The sequence below is a fragment of the Phaseolus vulgaris genome, chromosome 8 (genome assembly GCF_051622355.1).
Source record: "Phaseolus vulgaris cultivar YP4 chromosome 8, ASM5162235v1, whole genome shotgun sequence".
Classification (NCBI taxonomy): Eukaryota; Viridiplantae; Streptophyta; class Magnoliopsida; order Fabales; family Fabaceae; genus Phaseolus; species Phaseolus vulgaris.
Genome location: NC_143505.1, coordinates 2,812,509 through 2,830,604, shown reverse-complemented (window position 1 = coordinate 2,830,604; position 18,096 = coordinate 2,812,509). Strand labels below are relative to the sequence as shown.

Below are 18,096 nucleotides of genomic sequence, written 5' to 3'. Positions count from 1 at the left end.
ACTAAATTTAGCAGTTCAGAAGGGATCTATGAGCATCTTAGAGGTCTGCATGGTCCAGTTGTTGGTGAGCAGTAGTCTACTTCAAAGCCAGCAGTAGTCTAATTATGCAGGTTCATTTGTGTTGTTTTTTTTGTACTTGAAAGTGAGAAAAATATTTGTATATGGATTGGAACATTCTTCAAATGTTTATTTTTTAATTTTTTTCTGATAAAAAAAAATATGTTTTCTAAATTTCTACCAACAATAACATTAGTTTCTTCACACAAAAAAAAAACATTGAAAAAAGAATTTATATTAATAAAGTATAAAAGTTACAACTCATAAGAGTGAAGTAGAACATACACTTCCACACGAGATTCGTTGATAGAACATACATTTTCACACATCAAATTAAATGACATATTTTTTATTCTTGTCTTTTATTAATTCTTGTCACATTTTTTAACAAGTTCTTTTGTTGGTACCAGAAAATAAACATTGCAAGATTGTCACAAACACGCATGCAAAGTAACTATGAAATGCATCATAAGTTTGGTATTCAAGGATATATCTCAATAAGAGAAAGATATCCTGTGAAAGGAGATATTTTATAGCTCTGAAATCCTGCTTCCACAAACAGTTTCTTCCACTCTTGTTCTTTTCTCTCTTTTCCATTAATGAGACATGTCATCCTTACGTCATAGAGAAGTTTTAGTTCATTAAGTTCTTCCTCATCTTCGCTTTCATTCATCACAATATCTACCACAATTACTTTTCCCCTTTTACCTTTATCAGAAACAGCTTCTTTACAGTTTTCTAATATCTTTCTACAATCCTTGTCATTCCAATTATGTAAAACCATCTGCAAGAATAAGAATGGTTCAAGATTACAAATTTGTTAATAAGATGTTAGACCTTTGCTACTGTGATGCTAAAACTAGGGCTAACCAAAAACTTCTCTGTTTCATTCATAGTGTTGGTCCCTTTTAAGGGCATAAGATGGCCATGGGCCTTACAGTTTAATTATAAAATTAAACAACTAAAATAAAACAACATAATAATGGCAAACATTCCTAAACTTCATGGGCCTATCCAATTATAAAATCCTTCATCCAAACGGGTTGCTTCCTGGACCTTGTACTGATGTATGGACCAACTCTAACATTACTATCCGCCGCGGAAGACACTTTGTCCTCAAAGTGAAGCTCCGGGTTCAGTTGGGCTATTGGAGAGTCAGGAGGTTGGGTTTGGGTCACTTGAGAGTTTGTTGGGCTGTGAGGAGGGGTGTTTCGGTAGTGATATTGGGGTGCGAAAGGAAGTTGGGCTGGAGGAGGCATGTTGGGCTTATTAGGAATGTCTTGGGTCACCGCTTGCGCAGATGGGTTTGGGGAATGGGGCGTCGTTTTAGGGTTTGGGGAGGGTAGCGCTTCACGCACGTTAGGTTTGGCGTGAGTAGGTTCTCTGTGCCTGCACTGGGTTCAAAACCCTTGGAACTTGTGCCCTTTGTGATGTGGTTACGTGGCTCCCTTGCCTTAGGTTCATAATGGGGTGTTTTATGAGGGTGATTGGGTGGGTGAAGAATTTGTTGGTGGGGCACATGGGTGTTGGGCTCGAGACCTTGGGAAGCATTAATGCTTGCGCAGCTCCTGACACGTGGCACTTCATCCTTGGAAGTATGAGAAGGCGTGTGCAGATTTGAATTAGGCATGTGAGTGGGTTTTGTAGGGGGTGCATGCGCATTGGGCTCGAGGTCAGGTAAGTGTGGGCCAGTTGTGCAAGGGGCACGTGTTGCGTTGGTATTGGATTCCGGTCGCGGTGTGTCCAGACAGTTTTGAGTGACTTTTCTTGATGAGTTAAGTGTGGTTGGAGAGATGTAGTCAGTGGGTTTTGAAGACATATTAGGGTGTTCTCCCGAGGGCCCCTTGAAAGGTTTGAGCAAGGAAACATGGAAGACAGGGTGAACGCGGGTAGATGCGGGCAACTGGAGCTCGTACGCCACAACTCCGATTCGGCGAAGTATCTTGTATGGGCCTGAGAAACGCGGGCCTAGCTTTTGGTGCTTGCGTGGTTCCAATGATCGTTGCCGGTAGGGTTGGAGGCGTACCCACACCCAATCTCCTGGTTCAAAGCTCCGGTCGGTGCGGTGGCGGTTCGCTTGGTTGCACATGTGCTGACGTGTGCGACGCAAGTGCTCTCGGAGTTCATGGAGGATGACGGTGTGCGCTGCCAGCGATGTTGAAATGATGGTGCCTTCGTGTGGGACGTGTAAGAAGTCGACGACGGTGGGTGGGTGGCGACCGTAAAGTGCATGGAACGGGGATGTTCCTATAGCCGAATGGTGGGTCGTATTGTGCCACAACTCCGCCAAGTGAAGATATTGATACCATTTGTTCGGTTGACTCCCCACAAAGCATCTCAAGTAAGCTTCTAATCCGCGATTCAGTACCTCTGTTTGTCCGTCTGTTTGTGGGTGGTATGATGAGCTGAATTTTAACATGGTTCCTTGTGCCTTAAACAGATGTTGCCAGAAAGTGCTAATGAATAAGGGGTCTCGGTCCGAAACTATGGTTTTTGGTATGCCATGGAGGCGACAAATTTCAATCGAGAAACGCCTTGCTAGTTGTTGGGCCGTGAATTGTGTGGGCAGAGCAATGAAGTGTGCATATTTTGTGAGTCTGTCACAGATAACCCAAACTACCGAGTGGCCAGCGGAAACCGGAAGGTGAGTAATAAAATCCATTGATATATCCTCCCATACTTGTTTTGGAATTGGCAAAGGTTGAAGTAATCCTTGAGTTTTGGTTGGCATATATTTGTTTTTTTGACAGATGGAACACTGTTGGATGAAAAGGTGGACGTCTCTGGTCCATTTCGGCCAATAGAAGGAAGCGGCTATGCGCTTGAGAGTGGGTTTGATGCTAGAGTGGCCACCGTAAGGGGAAGCATGGTACTCCGTCATGATACGTTGGCGAAAGTTGTTTGCTGCTGGCACAAAAATCTGGTGGCGAAAAAATAATAATCCTTGACTGGTGGAGAAGAGGCTCGGCTGCTGTTGACCGCTTGTGCATGCGTGGATTACGTCTTGGCCTTCTGTGGTGCCAAAAAAATTTTGGAGTTCTTGAATCAATTGAGGGATGGGGGATGATACTGCAAGCATGATGAGTGTGGAATCCTGACCCTGTCGTGACAAAGCATCAGCTGCGGCATTTTCCCTTCCAGGTCTGTAAATAATTTGAAAATCATATCCCTGTAGTTTAGCTGTCCATTTTTGCTGTTCTGGGGTTTGTATGGTTTGGGAAAGAAGGGTGTTGAGACTCTTTTGATCAGTGATTATTTTGAAGTGCTGACCAATGAGATACTGACGCCATCTTTTGACTGCTTCTGTTATGGCATACATCTCTCGAACATAAACGGAGGAAGCTTGGAGCTTGGGGTTCATCTTTTTGCTGAAGAAAGCCAGTGGGTGCCCTGTTTGGCTGAGAACAGCTCCAACAGCCACTGCAGACGCTTCGGTTTCTACCACAAATGGGAGCTTGAAGTCTGGAAGGTGTAGGGTAGGCATTTTGGTCATGTGTAATTTTAAATTGTCAAATGCTTGCTGCGCGAGCTCCGACCATGTAAATTTGTGATGCTGTAATAAGTCGGTGAGAGGAGCGGCGAGAGTGGCGTAGTGCTTTATGAACTTTCTGTAGAATCCGGTGAGGCTGAGGAAACCCCTTAATGCCGTGAGTGAGCGTGGCTGAGGCCAGTTGTGAATGGCGATGATCTTCTCTGGGTCTGGTTGGACCCTATGAGCAGAAATGATGTGACCGAGGTAGCTTACTTCTGTGGTTGCGAAACTACATTTGGAAAGCTTGGCAAAAAAATTTTGTGTGTGAAGCACTTCCAATATCGTTTTTAAATGAACAAAATGGTCCTGCAAGCTTGGGCTATAAATTAAAATATCATAAAAAAAAACTAAGACAAACCGGCGGAGGTATGGTCTGAGAAGATCATTCATTGCTGCCTGAAAAGTAGAAGGGGCATTAGTTAAACCAAATGGCATGACCAAGAATTCGTAATGACCATCAATAGTTCGAAAGGCTGTTTTGTAAGTGTCTTCTGGCATAAGAAGTATTTGGTGGTAGCCTGAGTGTAAGTCTATTTTAGTAAACACAGTAGCTGAGCCTAACTCATCTAGCAATTCATCAATGGTGGGAATGGGAAAGTGGTCACGAATGGTGGCTGCGTTTAGGGCCCTGTAATCCACACAGAAACGCCATGATCCATCCTTTTTTTTTATTAAGAGCACCGGTGAGGAGAATGGGCTTGTATTGGGTTGAATAATACCCTCTTGCAGCATTTCAGAAATGAGGGTGGTGATAACTTCCTTATGGTGGTGTGGATAGCGGTATGGTTTCACTTTGATTGGTGGTGTATTTGGTAACAGTGGTATATGGTGGTCATGTGGTCTCTGTGGAGGCAATCCTTGAGGTTTTTGAAAGATACCCTGGTATTCTTGAAGAAGAGTTTTGATGGGTAAGGGTAGGTGGGAGAACGTTGGAGAGGTATTATCAATGTTCGTGTCTATGGATGTGTGGGAGCGGCCTTGGGTTTCCACAGATAGGAGGTGTAAAGAGGCAATAGAGTTATTGGACAGGTAGTGACGAAACTGGTGATACGTGGTAGCTGAGGGGTTGGGTGAGTTGGAGGCTTGCAAAGTCATTTGTTGGTTGTTGTGGGTAAACTCTATGCTAGGGATGGAGAAATCTGCTTGGATTGACCCTAGCGTGCTTAACCATTCTACGCCCAAAACCACATCAGCACCTTCAATGGGAAGAAGGTAAAAGGGAATAGTGAACGTGGAGTTCTGGAGAGAGACGTCCACCAATGGGCAAATACCTTGACACTTAATGAACTCCCCATTTCCAACCATTACAGAGAGGGGTGGGCTGGGAGATATGGCTAAGTTTAAATGGTGGGCTATGCGTGGTTGAAGGATATTGTGAGAGCTGTCTGAGTCAATCAAAACCGTAACAGGGAGGTTATGAATTAACCCTGTGAATTTGAGGGTTTTGGGAGACACAGAACCTGAGAGGGCTTGGGGTGAAAGGTGAAAGTGAATAGTGTTGGGGTAGTCATCGGAATGGGAAATCTCCTCCGTGGGTTGAATTGCAATATCTGGGTCATCTAATAGAAGTAAAAACCGAGATGAAGTGCATTTATGGCCTGGAAAAAAAATTTCGTCACAGTTGTAGCATAAACCTAGGGCTCGTCTTTCTTGCAGTTGGGAGGAGGATAAACGTTTAATGGGCATATGAGGTGGTGGAGGTGTAGGGTTACTGTTTTTGGATGGAGTAGTGAAAGGGGGAGTGGAGGTAGGGTGGTGGTAGGGTTGTACATGAAAACGGTGTTGTTTAGGTTTAGAGTCCCTAAGTTTGTCTTCAATAAGCTTAGCTAGACCAATGGCCTGGGCTATAGAATATGGGTTCAATATGGTGAGCTCTCTACGGATTTCAATATTCAATCCAGAAATGAAACAATTAAGAATGGTCTCAAGAGTGAGACCCACAACACAGTTGCACAATCGTTCAAACCTGCTCTGGTATTCCATGACTGAAGTGGTTTGCTGGAGTTTGAACAACTCAACCTGATGATTAATATATGTGGATGGGCCAAAACGGAGCTCCAAAGCTCTTGTGAAGGAATGCCAATCAGTGAGGAGGTTGTTGTTGTGCAGCCACTTAAACCAGGAGAGAGCTTCTCCCTGCATGTGAAATCCCACTATGGAAATGCGTTGATCTAGCTGAATTTGATAGAAGGAAAAATATTGATCAACTTGGAAAAGCCAATCCAAGGGGTTTGTACCGTCAAAGAAGGGTAGGCTCAGTGTTGGTGGTCGTAGGGCAGGGGTGGGAAATTGTTGATGGTGGGAGTGAGATTGAGTGGAATGAGGGCTGTGTTGCTGGTTCATATTGGGGGTTCTATTTTCTGTTTGAGTTAGGAGTGCTACCTGGTCCAGGATGGTCGTGAAGGTGGACTGAAGGTGGTCATTCCTGGCTTCTAGGGTAGATTGCCTACTAGTGGTGTCCTCAAGTTGGCTTTTCATGTCTGTGAGGGTTGCTTGAATGCTGGATAAGATTGCTTCCATATCTTTTGATGGAGGGTGGGAAGCCATGGTAGGATCAATGAAAGCACCAAATTTGTTAGACCTTTGCTACTGTGATGCTAAAACTAGGGCTAACCAAAAACTTCTCTGCTTCATTCATAGTGTTGGTCCCTTTTAAGGGCATAAGATGGCCATGGGCCTTACAGTTTAATTATAAAATAAAACAACTAAAATAAAACAACATAATAATGGCAAACATTCTTAAACTTCATGGGCCTATCCAATTATAAAATCCTTCATCCAAACGGGTTGCTTCCTGGACCTTGTACTGATGTATGGACCAACTCTAACATAGGATATGCCCTCCTAATCTTCAAATTTCAATAACGTGAAACAAAATATTAAATATGTATTCCTATTTATAAATACATTGCACACTGAACATAGAAGAATTCACGAAAAACAACATTTTGTTATATTAAATCAATAATATAATTTAATAAATGTAAAAAAGATATACCGTATTTTTTATTTAATTTATTCCCATGCTATCTTTTAAAAAAAAAATTGCCTCACGTTAAACTTTAAGTATAATTTTTTTTATTTGTTAATATAATAATAATTTTGTAACTTTGATATTTTACAATTTCAATTTAGGTTTGTGGTTGTTGTTAAAAGAAGTACTTTTATTCTAAGTATGATCATAGCTAAATAGATGGAAATTATGTGACAAAGTAGGTAGCTCCGTTGATCCGCATAAATAAAATAATAATAATTTTTTTTTTAAAAAAAACATATCTCATACATCTATTATTATTGTAGTGTGACCTTTATTTTATTTTTAAAAATTGAATCTAATGTACTAAAAAAAATATTTTATTTTAATCATCTAAAAGAATTAGTATTAAGAATGACAGAGAATTTAGTTTTAAGAAAAATCTTATATTTAAAATTTGTTAATAAAAAATAATATAAAGAAGATATTTTAATAGAATGGTTAAAAAATTAGTCATCTTTCATTAAAATATTTTGTAGCAAAACTTTAATAAGATACTCTTATACATTTACATAGATATATAGGAATACGTTTTTTTATAATTAATGAAATTTTAATTTATTACAAAGTGGACGTTAAACTTAACTCAACCCCATCAAACCGGCTCATGGGATGAGATAACATATTATGGGTGGTCCGACAACGGTCCGATAGGGGGTGGCCTGATAAGCCCAACAAACATTCGTTAGGATAGGCTTTAAATGGGTTTGATATCATATTATAAAGTGAACTTTAAGCCTAACTCAACCTCATAAAACCGGCTCATGGGATGAGGTTTGCACTCACTTATATACAATGAAATACTCTAATCTCTAGTTGATGTTGGATCTCAAACATAATTTTAAAAAAAAAATTATTATGCAAGCTGGCCTGCAGGCCCGTGGATTACTACATAAGCGGGTCATTGAAATGAGCGCAGAACAGACCAACTCGGTCCACATTTTATGAACCAAATGTGGAACTGGTCTATGCGGGATGAGTCTATACATAAAAGACAAACCCTCATTGTCACCCCTAATAGAATAATATATCATAATAAATTTATAAACATAACACATGAAAAAAAAAACACTAATAACCAAGAAACAACAACTTTGAATATTTTAATATAAAAAGAAACATGAAACAAAATATATAAAAAAACTAAACAGAAAAAAAAGGTAATGCAAGTGGATTTTTCATTGTTTCTCTCCTAAACTGGGATCTAAGTCACCACTTCTCCCAATAACTACTAGGCCTAGAGCTAGCCCTGCTCGTGTGAGAAATGAGTTATGATTTAGAATAGATAAATTTGGTATAGTTAAACAGGTTTAGTAAATATTTGTCTAGAAATGCATACCTTAAGTAGAACTGCATCAGCCTTTGGAATAGATTTAAACATGTCTCCACCAACATATGTCAAATTGTTGGTTCCTGACAAGTTTTCTACAACACGTGGACGTTCCAACACAATGCATTTCATGTTAGGAAATGCCTCACATATTGTCTTGGCTGTGATTCCAGTTCCACCACCAACATCCACAATGGACTCCACTCCCTCAAACACCCAATTGCAACCTCTCAATGCCATGTTCATCATCTTAGAATCAGCTGCAAATGCGTCATTGAATAACTTGTTAGATGCAGGATTTTTATCTAAAATTTCCCACATATTTGATCCTAGTGAGACACCAAATAGTGTGAGATCATCCTCATAAGTCCACTTTTTCAAGTCAGACCAGACACCTTCTAATCTTGGGTCAACCAAACCCTCTATTACTGGTGCTAGACAAAGGTCATTGCCTTTGACAAGAAGCTGTGATGCAGCAGTTAGAGCATATGCTTCCTTTTCTTCCATATTCTCATGGATACTAACTATCTCAAAGAATCCAGTGTGTGCTAGGTAGCGTAGGAGACTCTGCACACCTCTAACTTTAGTTGGTGAAACTTGTAAAATGGACACCAACTTCTGAAATGTAATAGGTTGACCATGGTTGTGGATTATGTCTGGTATGCCAAGCTCAACCATCCATTTAAGACTCATAGCATCTATTGTATGGGCAAACAAGTGTTTGTACAAGTGAACTTGACCTCGAAAGATTTCACTTGCTTTACTGCCATCATTTGAAGCCATAAGTGCATGTGATTTGGTTGTGTTTCGTTGTGTTTCTGAATTTGGTAGCCCTTTATATAAAGTTTCAACAAGCTATAATTGATATCTTAGAAACTCTAGTTTTAAACTTTCCACCAATTCTAGATGCAATGAATAATTTCAAAGTGCTGATAAGTACTCAAAATCTTTTATATTGAGAGTCCACTCAATTAATTATAGCGATTAATTATATAACTTTCCACGAGTTGAATTTTTAATTTAATGGAAATAGTTAAACATTGCCCAACATTTTATTTTAAGTAAACCGTGTGGACCGCAAGTGCACATGTATTTGAAAAAAAAAATTTAAATAAATAAATTATATATATATATATATATATATATATATTGTATTATTAGTATACTTCTCTTGCAAGGTCATTCACTGTCTATACTAAAATCGGTCAATGTTGTTATTAGTATTAATATCTAAATAGTTTTTATTAATAATAAAAATTTATAAAATAATTTGTAAATTAATATCTAAATAAATTGAATAATTAGAGAAAAATATGTAATAAAAGAAACTAAACCATGTGATTAGAAAACTAAATCTTAGTAAGTTAGAAATGCTTACACCCTAATTTTCTTTTTTAGAATTTATAGCTCTATAATTTGATAATAGAGCTTCATCTCATTCGCAGGGCTCTCTGATCCAGATGGTTTCAATTTAACTTCATTCAATTTTGTTCGGAGTGTCTTAAGGATGATTTCGTTTTGGCAGTAAAATATTTTCTGGTCAACGGAAAGTGTCCTAGGGGTTCATATGCTTTGTTTATTTGTTTGATCCCTAAGACAGATAATTCGCAACAAATTAGAGATTTCAGACACATATCGCTGGTAGAACGCGTGTATAAAATTGTCTCGAAGATTTTGTCTATTAGGCTAAAAAGGTGATTAACAAAGTCAATGATGCTAGGCAATCTGCTTTTCTTAAAGGAATGGGGCTTATGAATGGTGTTCTAGTTGCCAAGGAAGTCTTAGATGAGATGAAGAGGAAGAAGAAAAGTTGTAGTTTCTTCAAGGTGGACTACGAAAAGGCTTATGACTCAGTGAGGTTGGATTTCATTCATTATATGTTAGGCAAACTTGGTTTCTACGAAAAGTGGATCTCATGGATTAAAGCTTGTTTGGAATCAGTGTCGGTGTCAGTTCTCGTAAATGGGAGCCCTACTAAGGAGTTTATTCTGAAAAAGGGCTTGAGGCAAGGAGACCCTCTTGCAGCGTTCTTGTTTCTTATAACGGCTGAAGGTTTTGCTGGGGTGTCTAAGACCACGATTAAGAAAGACTCGGTGGAGAATTTGGAGATTGGCAAAAAATTGATTAGGGTTAAACTGCTCTAATACACAGACAACACATTGTTCTTTGGTGAAGCAAGTATTAAAAGTGTGTATCACATAAAGGTCATTCTGAACTGTTTCGAGTTGGCTTATAGTCTTAAGTTGAATTTTCTCAAGAGTAGAATCGACAGGATAGGGGTAGATAGATTGAGATTCTCCGTTTCGCAGTTATTTAAAATTACGATGTGGTGAAAACTCCTTTCAAATACTTGGGATGCCTGTAAGGGGTGTCATAAGAGAGGAGTGTTGTGGAACGAAGTGGTTAGTAGAATAAATAGTAGATTAGGCAAGTGGAAGGGTAGATTCATCTCGATGGCTGGGAGGATCTGTCTAATTAAATTTGTCTTGTCATATATCCCACTGTTTTATCTCTCTTTGTTCAGATTGTCATCTATTATGTTGAAGAAGATAGTGAGTTTGCAGAGGATTTTTTTGTGAGGGTGGAGGTCTAAAGGGAGGAAGATTGCATGGGCTGCTTGGGATAAGGTTTGCTTGTCCAGGGATGCGGGTGGTCTTGGCATTATAAATGTTAGGCAGCTCAATATGGCTTTGTTGGGAAAATGGATTTGGCGTCTGAATTTAGACAAGGGTGGGTTGTGGAGGGAGGTTATTGAGTCTAAGTATGGGGGTTGGAGAAGTCTGAAAGATCAGAGGGTAAGGAATAACAAAGCCTCTCTATGGTGGAGAGATTTTGAGGAGATTTGGAAGTTCGGGGAGTAGGGAGGGAAGTTTGGAGACTATTATAATTGGGAGGTTGGAAAAGGGAGAGATATTTTGTCCTGGGAAGACGACTCGATAGATTCCCAAGTTTTTTTTCTCTGTTTGACAATAAGGAGACAAAGTTAAGCAACTACGGAGTTTGGGTCAATAATGTTTGACATTGGAACTTAACTTGGAGAAGGGGGCTTTTTTCTTAGGAAGAGTCTCAGGTATGCCAGTTGTGAGTCTTAGAATTTTCTGTCAAGTCTGCTTACGGTTTATTAAGGGGGGAGGAACTAGAGGATTGTTCCAGGATGTACGACTTTTTCTAGAGGATTAAGGCTCTTCCTTCAACTCATGTGATTGCTTGGAGGGTGATTGAAAAACAAGATTGCTACCAAGGTCAACCTGAAGAGACGAGGGGTTCAGGTTGAGAGCAATCTTTGTTGTTTGTGTAGGGTGTCAGAGGAGTCGACAAGTCATTTGTTCTTCGGTTGCAAAGTCACTTGGCTAGCTTGGAATCTTTGTTACATTTGATTATGAGTGAGTTCAGTAAATTTTCTCTCTCGCGTCACATTTCGAGTAATTTAAAATTCTTTATGCGACTACTTCAGTTAATCTTATTATAGGTAATGTTTGGATTGCGTTGGTAAGCGAGATTTTGAGAGATAGAAATAATTGTTTATTCAATGGAGGAGTGGTAGACTATTTCGAAGTCTTCTCCTTAACACATATTAAGGTTTGGTCTTGGATCTCGTCAAAGGTAGCTTCAGCGAGTTCTGATTGGTGTCTAGAACCTTAATAGTTGCTGATAGGGTGGAGGAGTTGGTCTTTGAATCTTAAGTCATTTTTTAGCTAGTTGTGACGGAGTAGGGAGTTGAGATTTTTTTTAGATATATATCTCTTTTAGTTTGTAAGAGAATCAACCATCCTAAATTGAGTCATAGTCATATTTATTATATTTTTTTTCTGATAAAAAAATATATCAATAGAAATAGTTGTTCACAAAAAGAAATTGTTGTGATAATTTAAAATTATCAGAAAAGGCAGGTTCGTTAAAAAAAAAAACCTTTTGAGCCAAAATTTATCTATATCATTATAAGATTGAATTGAATAAAAATGAAATCAATGTATGTTAGAGTGTGCATATTATTACCGTCTTTTTATACCAATTATTTTCAAAATGACACTGTATGATTGATTGATTATAAAAAGTTTAGCACTTAAATAACTATTAAACTCAACACATTTGTTGCATTATGGTCTGACAGTTTCAATGTTTTGTAGCGTTAAATAAAGAATCCTAATTTGTTGAGACTCTAAAATATTTCCAATCTCATTATACAATTCCTTTTATTACTTTTATATTTAATAATTTAATTATGGTTGTTATGAGAATGTCAAATATGAACAGTGGTGTGACAACATCATTATCATACCAAACAAAAACCATTAATAAATTAAACAGCTTACCCTGAAATTATTTGTCTTAACCCTCACCAATATGCCAGCAAATTAAAATAATTTTCATTTATATAACTCAAATTTTATGTTCACATATTTTATAGTATATTTTATATTATATTTTAATTTAAGTTTTTTTATTTATTTTATAGATCGACCTAAGGTTAGATTAAATCTAAGAATCATTTTACTAACAATCATATGTGGGAATTGGATTATATATTTACGTTTCGAATTTCAAATATATATATATATATATATATATAATAAGAAATTAAAAAGGAAATCAATTTGTAAGCTTCTCTTCATGCACAAGAGAAAAAAAGAGATAACATGGTCTCTTTGATTTTTACAAAGAAAAAAAAATAACATTGTCTATTGTCTATAAATAGGTAAGAGTGTGAAAGAACCATGGTGATGATTAATAAAAGGGAGAGATAAAACACGAGAAAAAGAAGAAAAAGTAAAACTATTAGACTATATAATTACATAGTATCCATCCAAAAAAATTCTACTAGAAAACAAAATACAATCACCTGCTAAAAATTCTATATATTACAAAATTTAATTTATAATCTAAATATTAACTAATAATACTAAATAAAGAAATAGTGTGTATTATATAATATATGTATAACTATTTTTCTTTCTGTGACTGTATTTCACTCCTCAAATAAATTCAGCAAAAAAAATTCTTTACAAAAATGTTCTTTTCTGAACCAGCACAAAAAGAACATAAGCAAGTAACTTATTCCAAAACTATAATTATTCCCTATTTTATTCATATGGTACTTGAATTCATCATTGATTTATAAAATGTTTTAGGTAGAAGTAATAACACACCTTTTTTATTTATTTATATTATGTGGTAAATTTTGTATACCTATTTCTGTTTTTCTAAACAATGTAGAACTCAGCCACACTCATTCAACACAACTTTCTCTCTTTATGTTGCATTCTTTAATTTCTCCCATCATTTTCCCTTTTTATAATGCCACAACACAACTATTAAGCACGTGCATGATCCATACTTATTAAATATATAGTGCATATATAATTAAATAAGTCAACAGATCTCTGTTGAGTCAATGTCCATACTTTATACATTTCACATATTTATTTTTCCTCAATTGTATGTTTTGATATTTAACTATGATCTATATTTTAAACTTTCTCACACTTCATTATTTTTTTGAATTTCTAATAAAATAATGATATTTAAAAGTCAAATAATTTTAAAGAATAAAATTAAAATACATCTAAATATAATATTTCATATTTGTCTTCTTCTTTTACAGTTTTTAACATGAGACGACTTGGTAAAATAACAAACCAGCAAGTTGCAAAAATGGAGTACAAAACTCTCTTCACATCGAGAACGTTGAATACAACGAATTTTCTCGTCAACCCACACACGCTCAAATGATGGAATTGTTCTCTCAAACGCTATAGATAAAGAAGAATAGAAGTCTCGTGGTTGGAAGAGAATGCGAAGATGTAACTGAGGTTATTTAAAAATATGAGATTTGCCAATATTTTCATAGGTGTATCATGCAAATCAATCGGTTCTCTTTCTTACTCATATTCTTCCAAGTGCATCTTTTGGTAGTCTTAATTAAAAGCATAATAAAAATTATAAAAAAAACTCAAAATTGCATTGACTACATCAAGATGAAATAATTTCCTCCTAATGACTAAGTTTTCTCTAAGAAAAGCATGATTTCATAATCAAAGATCATCCTTTAATTAGTTTTTTAATATAAAACTAGAATCCGTGTTATTAAGATACCTCATGAAAAACTCTTCCTCATATTGTTGAATGAACAAAACAACAATATTTTCACAATCATAAAAAATATCTCTATTATTAATTTTCCCTAAACCTTTTTAACTTTTTGTTGGCAACTTCTCTTTTATTTAGTTCTCCTTTTTTTCTTTCCTTTTACATTTTTTCTTTATTTTCCTTTTCCTTGAACTCCTTTTTAATTTCTTATTATCTCATCTTTTCCTCTTAATTTCTTTTTCTCTCAAAATTCTCCTTTAATTTCCTCTCCATTTGTGAAACAAAACCATCAACAAACAATCTGTGAGCTGCATTAAGATGAGGAACACATTTAACACTTGTACATGCCATAAATCTAAAAAATTAAAATAAAATAAAAATTGAAAAAAAAATCTTATTAAATATCTTTGATACCCTCTCACCAGTTACTTTCAAGTTACTTTGATAAAATCATATTCGAATTCATATAACTAGAGCTCCATAAAATTCTAAAAAAAACTCAAATTTATTTTAAAATTAATCTATCTTTTCGTTGCATTACAACTATATACTTTTATAGCCAACATTATATAAGTTTTATAAATTCCACATAAATTCCTATATGCGCTTATTTTAAATTCCCATTAACACTTGTTTTTTACTATTCCTCATTGCCCACTACTTATCATTATGATTTAGGAAACTTAAAAATACTATAAAATTAACCTAAGAAATCTTAAAAGACATCTGAAGTATTTAAATAGAAAGAAATACGAAAATCACATTAAAAATTATAAAAATAGACTTAAGCAATTATTTAGTCAAACTACTTAAATTCTATAAATTCTAGCTCGTCAATCAATCTTCATGTGGATTTTGACTTCATATATTATCTTGAAATTAAGCTCAAATCTTCATATACATGTAAAAATAATATATTTTTATAAATATATCATGCAAATCAGTCAATTTTCTTTATTTTTGTTTCTTTTCCAAATTTTTCTTTTGATACTTTTGAATAAAAGCATAATAAAAAAATTTAAAAGAAATCAAAATTACAGTAACTTCATCAACATCACGTCGTTATGATTATTTTATTTTTCATATGTTAATGGCAATTTTGTTTATGCTATATTATTTTTTATTTTTTTTATCAGTAATGCTATATTATTTATAAGTTGGTAGGATTCTTCTAAAGAGAGAACAAAATTAGAGATTATGAATAATGGTTAATTTTTTATATGTTTATTTTGATTTTTGATTTTTATTATATAATTACTCAATGCATATATGTATTACGAAGTGGACTTTAAGTCTAACTCAATCTCAGGGGTGAGGTTTGCACCTACTTATATACTATGAAAGGCTCTAATTTAGTCGATGTGGGATCTCCAACACACTCCCCTCACACCGAGAGTGACAGCTCGTGCGTGGGATAACATATTATGGGTGATCTGATAATGACCCGATAGCGGGTGACCTGATAAGTCCAACAAACACTCGCTATGATAGGCTCAAACCTCGCTCTGATACCATATTACGAAGTTTCTTAAGCCTAACTCAACTTCATAAAACCGGCTCATGAAGTGAGGTTTGCACCCACTTATATACTATGAAAGGCTCTAATATAGTTGATATGTGATCTCTAACAATATGTAATTGTGCAGAAAAAATTACCAAAATTCGTGAATTCTAAATTTCATTTCAAACAAGAAAATGAACCTCGATAATAGTGATTAATAACTGATATATTTTTAAATATAATTTATTAATTAAAATTTTATGCGAAAATATAAAGTAGTTTACTGAAAAATATAGTACATGCAAAAAAATTAGAATTATTTACAAATGTGTAAAATTCATAAGTTTTTTATATTAAGAAATACTTGTTAAAAAATAATCACAAAAATCATAACATTTATAATAAATCATATATAAATTCTCTTTCTCTGAAAATATAGAAAAAAATGGGTTTGTGCACCAGTATCTCTGCCATGAAAGGTCACTATTATTGTTTCTGTGACATAGTACCTAAGTACTCCCAACGTGTTACACAAGAGAGATATTTTATAATTGTTAGGTTTTCACCTACTTTTTTCCTCTGTGTAAAGTCATTTCTTATAATTGACATATCCATAGGTTTTTCCTCAATATTTTTTATAAATCGCTTTAAAAAATCATCAAATTTCAAGATCTAATAAATCTAGTAATTGAAAATCACTCTTCAATTTTTTTTTCTTGTGAAATATAGGTAAAAATGAATCTTTTACCATAAATAAAAGTTTTCCTTCTTTTCCATTTTATTATAGAAACTAATTTTGAATTTTTATATAAATATTTCGAATTTTTTAATATTTATAAACGAAATCCATCCAATTTAAATAGACATAAAGGGGACTGATTTGATAGATTTAAAAATAATTATATGCATTAGATAAAAAAGAGCATTTTGTAAATTTTATTTTTTTATATAATGTATACAATGTTGAATTAAAATCAATATCATATCAAAATACATGTATTTATTTAGCATATACTATATACAAGACCAAATTAGATTAAAAAAATTTAACATAAAGATATAAATTTGTGGTTCTGTACTGAAACGCCTTCCGTTATGGATATTAAACTAATAACTATTTATACAAATTAAATCGTTTAATAAATATTTTGGCCAAAGAATTTTTTTGAAATTCACTGTTTTTTTTTCTCTTTCTCATTTCCTTTTTTAGTCAAAGCTTGAAAACCATTTTTATTTTATTTTCATTATAAAATATTGTGTTTTTATCCATAGTATATATATTATTTGGATCTAAACAAATTTTAATTCTCAGTTCTCTATTACCTCTAGCAGGTAAAATGTTTTCGGGAACAAATTAGAATTATTATTTTTTTCTCTTATATTTTAATCTATTGTCGTTGTAATGTATTTATCAAAACCTTTCTTATTAACATGAATTTTTTCTGAGTATTTTTTTTTTATCAATTTTGCATTTGTTCTTATGAATTAATAAAAGATCCACTATTTTATATTTAAAAAAATTATTTATTATTTTTCCTAGACAAACGAACTGGTTTAATAACAAATAATTTTTTTTTCTAAATTTATTATTTTTTGTTTTTTCTTAAACCTGAAAAAGTGAAAAATAAATAAATTATCACAATATTTTCTCCTAGTTCTCCTCTTTGAATAGAGGCTACAGTCATTTTTCTTAAATTTGTAGTTATAATATTTTGATATTATTAAAGATCTTTGAATAGAGGTTATAGTCATTTTTCTAAAAAAATTCGGTATAGTATTTTGACATTTTTAAAGATCTTTTGATCTTGTTTTTTTTTCCTTTATAATATTTTTTTTATCCCTTCCTATTGTTTTCAATGTATTATTGATTTTATAAAAAAAGTCAAGATTTATTAAATCGAGGTATTCTCTTCTATTCGATTTCTAGTCTCTAACTTCAATTCAATAAAAAAATTATGCTCTAAAAACATTTTTTTTTCATTCTAATAATATTATTTTCATTAACATTTTTATTTACTTTAAACATTTTAGAATTAAATAATGTAATTTTATTGATATAATTTGCATATATTTAGTACCGTCCATTTCTATATGAATTCCCATCTAATCCAAATTTTTTCCTATTCAAATTTTTTCCTTTCTATAATAGTAGCGTCTTCTACTATATCATTCTTGATAGAAATATTACTTGTTCTATTAAATAAATATTTTTTATACAGTACTGTAATTAGAAGAAATCAATGTGTTTAATATACGTACGGTAATTATAAGAAATCAATGTGTTTAATGTTTCTTTCATTGAAATAGAGATTTATATGGATAAATATGAGTTTTTCTTATTTGTAGAATTCATAAAATTATAAAATAAAAGATGGTATTTATGTTATTTTTTATTTTTTAATGCGATTCTTTGTGGGTTTTTATTTTTTAAAGAATTAATAGATTTTTTCCATATGAATTTTATTTGGGTAAATTGGTATTTTGAGCTACACTGCAAAGTTGGTTTTGTTTGCATTGAGTGTAATGTCGAATTGAAGTTGATTTGTGGAGCTGGC

At 34.0% G+C, this 18,096-nt stretch overlaps 2 protein-coding genes across 2 annotated transcripts; one reads left to right on the top strand and one right to left on the bottom strand.

Annotated features, from left to right (window-relative positions):
- Positions 1 to 276: 276 nt before the first annotated feature.
- On the bottom strand, positions 277 to 8,876 carry LOC137826743 (flavonoid 4'-O-methyltransferase-like). Its single transcript, XM_090294373.1, has 2 exons — positions 7,963 to 8,876; positions 277 to 841 (listed from the first exon to the last, which is right to left on the bottom strand). The coding sequence occupies exons 1-2, from the start codon at positions 8,734 to 8,736 to the stop codon at positions 539 to 541; spliced, it is 1,077 nt and encodes a 358-aa protein (XP_090150499.1). The 5' UTR covers positions 8,737 to 8,876; the 3' UTR covers positions 277 to 538.
- An 819-nt stretch (positions 8,877 to 9,695) lies between these two features.
- On the top strand, positions 9,696 to 10,097 carry LOC150025353 (secreted RxLR effector protein 78-like). Its single transcript, XM_090293588.1, has one exon. The coding sequence runs from the start codon at positions 9,696 to 9,698 to the stop codon at positions 10,095 to 10,097; it is 402 nt and encodes a 133-aa protein (XP_090149714.1).
- Positions 10,098 to 18,096: the final 7,999 nt, after the last annotated feature.